The 9,717-nt window shown below is 38.3% G+C and overlaps 1 protein-coding gene across 1 annotated transcript; it reads left to right on the forward strand.

Moving 5' to 3' along the window:
- The first annotated feature begins 666 nt into the window (after positions 1–666).
- Positions 667–2,541, forward strand: LOC122639985 (squamosa promoter-binding-like protein 3). The gene is made up of 2 exons (XM_043833055.1): positions 667–1,229; positions 2,033–2,541. The coding sequence occupies exons 1-2, from the start codon at positions 877–879 to the stop codon at positions 2,241–2,243; spliced, it is 564 nt and encodes a 187-aa protein (XP_043688990.1). The 5' UTR covers positions 667–876; the 3' UTR covers positions 2,244–2,541.
- Positions 2,542–9,717: the final 7,176 nt, after the last annotated feature.

The raw sequence follows: 9,717 nt of genomic DNA on the forward strand, positions 1-9,717 counted from the left end.
AAGATGCCTAATAAGTATTCCTCAAGATTTAGCCAGAGTGAAAGGAGCAGAACCAGAGAAGGAAAAAAGGACTAGAAGCAGAGAAACAGAGATGGGTACAGTACAATACAAAGTTGCCACCAAGGAAAGGAAAGGAAAGTAGCAAAACAAAGACGACGTACAGCACGCGTCAATACACAGTGAGGGCTGATGTCTGTCCTTACGACTGACTAGAGTGATGAGTGATGACAGGGGAAGGGTGGATGCGATGGAGGTGGTGGGGCGTGGGGGGCCGCTGTGAAGGGAAATGCCACATTCTCTTCTTCTTTCGGTGGTAACTAACAGACAGATTGGTGATTGGTCACCCTCAAAACCCTCAAACGGTTCGTGACTTTGGTGCAGTTTTCACTGCAATATCATATCAACATCACTCACTCACTTGGATCAGTAAAAGGGAAATTTAAAACAAAGCTTGATGATGACAAGAATCAGGTAAAAATTAAGTCTTTCATTCACTACTTCTTGTTCTGTAAAAAATACAGAGAACCCATTTGCATTGGTTGCTTCCAGTGGAAACAAATACGCACGGACCAACCAACCAATCTTTTTAACGCTTTAAACTTGGAAGCTTTCTTTCTTTACCATTCAATTCTTCCCCCCTCTTCTCCTTCTCTCTCTCTCTCTCTCTCTCTCTCTCTCTCTATACTGACTGGGGGGGGGGGGAATGGAGTTTGTGGTCCTCACACGTCCTTCTCTCTTTTTCACCTTTTCCCCTGTTTTCTGCTTCTCTTCGCCTTTCGCTGATCGATTCTTCTCTTCCTTTGTCTCCCAAGGTCTTCGCTTTCCTAAGTTCTCCTCCTCCTCCTCCTCTTCCTGCTCTGTTTGTGATTTCGACGAATGGAGGCGATGAGTAGCCGGTACGAAGGGAAGCGAGGGGTCAGGGAGAAGGCGAAGAAGGAAGTGGTTGCAGTGGTTGAGGAGGACCCAGATGATGAGGAGGAGGAGGAAGAAGCTCTGGGTTACGAGGATGACAAGAAAAAGAAGCCGACGGTGGCTACTAGAAAGGGATCCGGTGGATGTGGTGGTGGTGGTGGGGTGTCGCCGCCTAGTTGCCAGGCTGAAAAGTGCAACGCTGATCTGTCTGACGCTAGGAAGTATCATCGCCGTCACAAAGTCTGCGAGCTTCACTCCAAAGCTCCCGTTGTTCTTGTTGCTGGCCTTCGCCAGCGCTTCTGCCAGCAATGCAGCAGGTCCACCATATGACTCACTAAAGCTCCCTCTTTTTTTTTTGTTCTCCTTCGATTTTTGAACTATTTCAATTTTCTTGCGTTAGCTAATTGCAGTAAAATTGCTTCCCGTCTTTCCTTTTTTCTTGTGGGCAACTTACAAAAACCGGCTAAATCATAGATAAGGACTATTGATAATTATTTTTTTCCTTTCTTACAATTGTCCGCGTTGATCTTTCTGTATGTGACCGTGGGTTTTAATTTTGAGCTCTGGTGGCTGCAATCTCATGGTGGAAGGTTAAATTATCCACCTATTTACAGTAGCTCTGGTAGACTCTATAATCATTTCAAGTTATCAAGAAAAAGTAAGAATGGGCCTTTCCGAATTTTGGGAATTTCCACTAAGGTGGTGACAACAAATGAACCTCTATGCCCTGGGTAGCCCCACACCACGAATGGAACTTACCAAAGTAAGCAACTCCATGTTTCAGCTCTAAGTAACTGATATATTTGGTTGCTTTTGCTAAGATGGTGTCATTCTCATTTTCTGGTTGGCTGACCAGTTCAGTATAGTTCTTGTGATATAATAATGGAACCCATGACCTTTCTTTTTCTTCATGTATAGTTCTTTAAGACATATGTGGTTTATTTTTCCAATCATAGCAATCAATTCTGACTGTAAATACAGTTGTTCTTCTGTTGTTCTACTTAATCTCCATTGTCAGTTATTCTAGAGAATTAAAATACTTGTTATATTCCTTCATTTTCTTCCCTGTTCATCCTTTTTTATTTTGATCTGCATATTACCATTATATCTTGCTGTTCAGGTTCCATGAACTGTCAGAGTTTGATGAGGCAAAGAGGAGCTGCCGGAGACGTTTGGCTGGACACAATGAACGGCGAAGAAAAAATTCAACTGACTCCCAAGGAGAAGGTTCTAGCCGCAAGGAAAACCATTGTAGGCAGGCAGACCAAAGTGGGAGGATCCCAATAACCCTCCAAGGAAATGCCTCCTATAAACATTTCCAGATCAGATAAGATTAATTGTTCAATATCAAGCATGCTCTCTCTCTTCTGTCATCTGATGGCTTCCTTTGACAAGCTGGTACTAGAGTTCTTTGTTCCAATGTATTGAAAATTTGTATCTAAATCAAATGCAAAACCCAACAGCAGGGTCATATCCATCTCATGGTCATGCCAAACTGCTGGTTATGGCATTAGGTAGAAACCGTTAGTCTCAGCTAGTTCTTTTAAAGTAGTGTTAATGTGGTGACCTTATGTCTGTTTATCTACTTGTGCTTCTTTCTAACAAAAATGAATATTTTCTATTTTATTATGCCTGAGAAGGATGGTTGTATAATTTTCCTGTCTCGAGAGGAAAGATTCATGCCTAACATTCAAGTGTGCCTGAAATGCCCTGAGCTGGGTAAAAAGTGATTAAGCCTCGATCTAGAGGCACTCTCTCAGTCGTATCTTTTATAGAGGGGTTTTAACTCATGCTGGTCACAAAAATTCCATGTATGTCGCTTCCTTTTCTTTCTTTTGTCTTCTTGGGGGAGGGGGGATTTGAAGTGCTTAGTGCATGCTCCATCAGTTGGGGCCGTCTGTGATGTCAAAGTTACATTTGGAAGTAAATCCATAATGCAAACATGTCAAAGAAAATGAGAAAGAAAGTTTGTCTATGCTTTTGTATGATTATTGCTTAATTCTATCCAACAGAAGTTTGATGTTCCTTTTCGTATGCAGTTTTCACAATTTAATGGTTTGAATTATTAAATAGGCACTTTTTTTGGTGATTGAGGGTGCGGGGCTTCTAAAACGTTCTATTGATATTAAGTATTGCTAAGTGTTTTAGCTGTTTCTCTATTTGGTTGCATTTAGCATCAAAAATATTTGATGGATCATGAATGTAACAGTAACTCTCTTAATTTATAGTATTTTTTTCATGGCATTTTGTATGTTTTATTTATCAGGAGTGCTCAGTGCTTTGGTTAATTCCTAATTGTATGTTTGGTTGTGGTTTAATGATTCCCATTTTCTTCTTAGTGGACTGGTGAGGGTTTTCTATTGATGATGTTGTTAAGGCAACTAATGTGCACTAGGCACAATTGTATCTAGTGCTTTGCTTGTGGGTAACAGTGGTGCAGCATGTGCAGGCCAGGAATGGTTTTTTCACTGTGCTCTTCAAACATGTGTAGTGGTTGAGTGATATCTGATTTTTTTTATGGAGCCAGTTCAAATGTATCGGTTAAAGTGTCTAATTTCTGGCAATCGTTAGTTTAATATGGGTTGTACCTCAAATATTTCTTTCTGTTCATGTTGGAGGAGGGAAAGGAGGAGGGTAAAAAGAACTTCTGTACTTGATGGGTATTCTTTCCTCCTCTGACTTGGATTGAGGTTTTGTTTCTTTAAGGTGTAAGGGTATTAATGTGTTTACCTACAATTTGTGAATGTTCAAGCCCTTCAAAGTTTATGTCACTTCCTCCCGGAGGGGGTAAATTATTATCATTTATTCCATTTTACATGGCTAGTTTTGTCTAGGATGCTATTGGGTTTTGTTTAGCTCTTGAAGAAATTTGCTCACCAATGCATGGTCATCAGTTTCTTTGATGTGCATAGCATACAGTAGAAACGTACTTCATAGTGACTGTCACTAGTGTAACTTTTCATGTTATGATTTTTAAATGTTTTTGTACGCCGAAATTGTAGTTGGCTTTGTCGATTTCTCTGTTTTCTTCTTGCCCAGAACATTCTTTACATCCTTTTGCATGGATTCTGTTTGGACTTGGCAGCATATGTCTACTTGTTTGCTAAAGAGTCTTTAGCAGGTTGCTTGCAAACCACTCCCAAGTTTCAACTCAAACTAAGAAGAGTTTTCCGTCTCTTTTTTAACTTTATATATATATATATATATATATGTGTGTGTGTGTGTGTGTTTTCTTTCTCTTTTTAACTTTTATATATATATATATATATCCCCTTTCTTTCTTGGTGCCAGATACCATGCAGGAGATATAATTTTTCCCATCCCAAAAGAAGTACACATTGAAGTGAGAATATCAGCAGAGTACCAAATTAGAACATCTCCCAAAGAATTATTGTTTTAGAAAAGTCCAAATATTTGTTGAAGAAAATATATCCTTTCCAGTGCCTGTAACTGTTCTTAATTACACCAGGAGAGGGGATAAAATCTAACTTGATTCTACTTAGGCTGCAATTTTAGTATTAGCACTTGACTACCTATATCATTACAGAAGGACAGTAGAATCAGAGGTCAATACCCTTTCCTGTTCCAAAAAACTAGCATCATTTCCTTTGAATTCCTGTCACCTTCTTTTTAGATGTCTTAGCAGCATAATCTTGTTATCATGTTTGCAAGAGAGTTGTATACGATTATCGTTTTTTCATTATTTCTTCTGTGTTTGTGTAAAGGGCATTTATTGTATGTTAAGCACTGGGGCCCAAGAGTTGACATTGTTCACTTAGTTGCAGTTGGTTAAGAAAATTGTAATGCACGCACATGGACACCAGTCCTAGGGCCAGCATTTGTTAGACCTTTAATTGGCCCTATGCCTACACTTGAACACCCTAAAGAATATTCCTATCCTTTAAATATTCCTTTTGGTCCTTGTCTTGATAGTTGATGTAGAATTAAGTTTGCCTAGAAAATTTGTTTCAATGAGCTTATAAACTTGAGATAAGCTATTTGAGTCAAAGAGATTTCAACTCAGGTCTTAGAGCGGAATTGTTTGATGAAATTATCTATCGACTTTATATTCATATCTTATGATTGAAGTCAAGACAATATTGGCCGAACCATTAGAAAGCCTTTATTTTTTGGTTTCCAAGCTACTGTATTGTTTTAGATCTGTTCCTCACCAAAGTAAAGACATTTCTTTTTGGGCTGAAAAACAAAGTAAAGACTTGCTTGGTTTGTCTAAACCACATATGTACACTGCAAAACCAACTTCTTGAAAGTTGCATTTCTTTTACATTTTTATCAGAACTGAGCTCCATTATCAAATTTCTCTTGTACCAGAAAAACTTTAATCTGTTTTTTCTTTGAATTTGGTATTTTGTATGGGAGGTCATTATGTCATGTGAGAGAATCACATTAAAGTTGATCTGGCAAACAACTTAAACTAAAATTATGGGTGGAAAGGTTACTGGCTTCATTTTGCATTTAAGGAGATTAGGTTAAGATTTCTAAGGAGTGGGCGAGCCTTGGTGCAACGGTTAAGTTGCACTATTGCAACCTGTTGGTTGCGGGTTCGAAACTTGGAAACAGCCTCTCCTGCGAAGCAGGGGGTAAGGCTGCGTACATTTGCCCCTCCCAGACGCTGTTGTAGTGGGATCCTTGTGCACTGGGTTGCTCTTTTTAGGTGAAGATTTATAAGGGTTGTTACTCGGATGAGAAATTGGTTATACACCAGAACTTGTGAAGCTCTCTTGCATTAAAAAATACCATTTCTGGAGTGATGTTAGTCCTTTTTGAGTTTAAGTTCCCTGAAGTTATGAGTTATTGAACCATCTTGAGTAGGTGATTGACTTTGAGGTTAAATTTAATCATATCATAACCTACAAGGTATAAGTGGTAAGGTTGCTGGTAATGGATGGAATATATCTTCTTTTCCCTGTTGTTTGAGGTTGTTTCTAAACTTCTGTTATGGTTTCTTAGTCCTCCAACCTCTCTCTCTCTCTCCAAAAAAAAAAAAAAAGGAGAAAGGAAGAAAGAAAAGGAAACGAAATTCTATGTGGTTCAGGTATCCCAGCCCTTATGATTTAGGATTTCATATTGATTTTCAAAACATTATTAACATGGTGGACTTGTCAAGTGGTGATGAGGTTCCATCATGAACCCTGAATCAAGATTGATGAGACTGATTGAGATCTAAGGTCCAGTATGGAGGTCTTTACCTAACTTCTTAACATTCATTGTTTCCCATTAAACGGTATTATTGTCTTTGGACCTTCCAAACACCTTCAGTCCATGGAGTGCGTATCGATTGATCTGGCAAGGAAGGTACTCTGAACCATGAGCTGTTATGGCCATTGTACACCCTTCCCTGTAGTATTTTCTTATCAGTTCATTCCCCAATAGAGCAGTTCTAATCAATATCTACTGATCTTAATGTATCTTGCCACTGATTGCTACAAAATTTGAGGTGGTTTGGTGATGATTCAGTACTCCAATAGAGCAGTTCTAATCCATGTCTACTGATCTTAGTGTATCTTGCCATTGATTGCTACAAATTTTGAGGTGGTTTGGAGGTGATTCAGTACTAGGGTTTAATGGAACAGTTTTCCTGACAAGTAGCATGATAGATGTAGCTGACTGTCTTAAGTATCTGAGTAGTCTTAGAATAATGCTGTGCTAAATTCAACGAGGTAATCGTGACTTGATTTTAAGATTCTATTCAGATCTTTTTTAGTTGGTGCTCCAGCTCATAGACATGTGTAAGGACCTGGAAACTACAGATTTTGAGAACATAGATTGTTAAGTTTTTTGTAGATCTCATTGAAACAAACAGAACTTCGACAAAATTAACCTATTGCTTGTTGCATTCTGCCCAATGAAGCGAAACATCAAAGAGAGTATCTTCTTCTGTTAGATTAAAGCAGAGAAATTTATCTAGTTTATCAAGTGGTTGGGATGGAATGTGGATATGGCCATTATGGAAATTTATCATAACTATTAAGCTGTATGCACAAGGATCATCGATGATGGAAAATGGTCATTTAACAAAATTTTCTTCTATTAGTTTTGGTGTAGCTTAGTACCATTGGTATGGTTCACTTCAGAGGTACCTTAGTCTGACCTTTCTTCTTTATGGCATCCTCTAGCATTTTGCATTCGATACTTGCTAACTATCCCTAGTCTGTGGATGGTTAAGGCTCTCCAGAAGCAGTCTCTGTTCCTGCTCTTAGATTTTTTTAATCAGTGGCAGGAATTATATGAAATTTTGAGTCATATGCTCCTTCACACAAGCAACCTTGATTATTTTTCCATTGCTCTTGATCAAGGGATTAAAATTTGAAGTGGATCATTCACACTATTTTCTACAAAACACTTGTCACTGGATTACTAACTTTGCACAAAGGAGTTGGTACAATTATGGTGATATGAGTGTCAATGAAGATTTGCTCATTAATGTACTTGTTGGAGTTTGTCATTGGTATTTGTTGGGTAATGGGGCTTAAATTGACCCAGGAATTCTATCCATCCCAAAAAGAAAGTGGAATAACTGAAAGAGAATTGAAAGAATTTGATTATTCTTTCAGATCATGAAATTGATGTTTTGAGGGTCTCCTTACTATGATAACTATACTCTGTTGCTTTTGGGGGATATTCACCTCAAGGGGTAAGGATCTACTGAGAGACCTGGTCCTCTAGTATGAGATGCTTGGTTTGTGATTACATGATTATAACTTGTGGAATCAAAACAATCTCTTGGATTGATCAGAATATCCTTTCAATTTGCTAGAATCCCTTCCTTGAACGAAAATAGATCTTGTGGAATCATATTGAATATTTGATGATACATTATGTACCTTGCTAAAAAATCGATAAGCAGGTAGTGAAGGCAAAGCATAGAAATCTTCTTGTAACATGTGCATAATGACCAAAACGTCGTCCTTTTCGTAAGAACAGTTTAACGCATAATACAAAAATGAATTGATACGAAAGCTCTACCCAAATGCACTTGAAAGACCAATATGTTGACTTTAACGAATTGTGCCTGATCCAACAATCCAAGGGGGCACTAGTTATGCTTGTGGAATCGATTTGCCTAATAACGAAGGTCATCAGCAAAGAAATGGAAAAGCCCTAGTCCTTGAGAGTCCAAAAAAGCCTTTCTTTGAACGAGAACGAAAAACAAGGTTTGTTTCCAATCAACTGGAAGAAAATAGAAAATAAGTTTCTACTTTCATTCTGCCTCTCATTGTACTCTTTTTGCTCCCTTCCCTATTGATCATGACCAGCTCGCTCTGCTCACCTGACTACCTACTCAAAGACCTGAAAGAACCTGTAGGAAGACTTCCGGACCAATAAGCACGTCCAATTATGTCTCTCCCATAAGTTCGTTAGCTATCTCTCATTTTGTTCTATGATTTTTTCTTATTCATTGGTCAATTGTGGCTTGAAGAAGACCTATGCAGCTGCAGCAGGATTTGAAAAGGAAATCAATTGTGATTTCTGTTTTGTTCTTGTTCTTTTCATGATTTGATCATCAGATTATACTTTTATTACTTCAGCCGATTCTTATTGTAGTAAGAACAGATCTACTAATTCTTTGATTCCAGATAGTAAAATTGATCTTAAACTAAGAAGTATCCTAGAAGTTTAAAAAATAAGGTATTTGACCAAATTCAAGATCGTGTCTTTCTTTGCTGGAGCTAAAGGAATGCATGTGCTTCCATTAGCATGTGGTTTGACCACTATATGAATAGAACACCACCTGGTCATGTAGCGACTGCACCAGCACGGGACCAATAAAAGTACATGCAAAAACCATTTGACTAAATAGAAGTTTTATAACTCACTCGGGGCTGAGCAGAAATTTCATGCAGTCCTGTGTCTGGGCACAATAACCACGCAACGATTAACTTTTTTTCCCATGAATTATATTGTGATTTCAAATCTTAAAAGGAGAAGTTTTCTGGTCAGCGGTACAGTGACCAACCAATCATTATTCTTCATTACTCTCCCCCTATTTAAGATTGTCCGAAATTATCCTCAAACTAGCGACCTAGGTTCCACTTTCGAAATTCCTTGTTCTAGAGTAAAAATTCAGACTCTCCATTTAATTAACTCTGGAGGAAAGAAAGAACACTAATGTCAAAGTTCATCAGCCGGCCTCAACATTCCAAGTTGGAAAGTGTCCCCAACCGTACTGCAGTTGCATCTGTCAGATTTAAAAATCAGATCCGATCCTGATTCCAGCCTATCCAGATCGCACCGATCCTTATACGGAAACTAGGGTTACAGATCAACACTGATTTGGGGCCGATCCAGATCGATCTGATAAGAGGATCAGAATCAGCCAGGACCGATCTGGATCCCAATTCCGTGTTTTTAAACCCTAACCTATGGGGTTTTTTAAACCAACCACCACCACCCCTCTTTTTTTTTTTCCTTCCCCTCTAATACAACAATGACTTGTGACAATTTGGCTCTACCGCAATACCTGTGACAATTTTGTAGTCGAGGGTGGTTCAAAAATATACATATTGTATAACATATGATGAAGCAAGCTATTCCTAATGTTAAGTAGTTCTAAATTTGAAGGCATTTCAGTAGTAAAATCTTCACTAACTTCAGCAATGGTTCATACACATTCTGTATAAGTTTCAAAATAAAAACCCATAAAAAGTGGATACCTGACTAGATTCCAACTGATAATGCAAAATCCATCAAACTGCAATTACTATTTATAAGTACCACACAGGGAAGAAGAAACAAAGCAGACCAACATGAATTTATCTATTTGACTTTGAAGTTGAATTTAAT

This window comes from Telopea speciosissima, chromosome 9 (assembly GCF_018873765.1).
Source record: "Telopea speciosissima isolate NSW1024214 ecotype Mountain lineage chromosome 9, Tspe_v1, whole genome shotgun sequence".
In the NCBI taxonomy this organism is placed as follows: domain Eukaryota; kingdom Viridiplantae; phylum Streptophyta; class Magnoliopsida; order Proteales; family Proteaceae; genus Telopea; species Telopea speciosissima.

What these genes read in the sequence shown, in the direction of transcription:
- LOC122639985 (XM_043833055.1), top strand. Translation starts at nt 877, where the DNA reads ATGGAGGCGATGAGTAGCCGGTACGAAGGGAAGCGAGGGGTCAGGGAG. An exon ending in TTCTGCCAGCAATGCAGCAG is followed by an intron (nt 1,230 to 2,032) that starts GTCCACCATATG and finishes CTTGCTGTTCAG; the next exon opens with GTTCCATGAACTGTCAGAGT.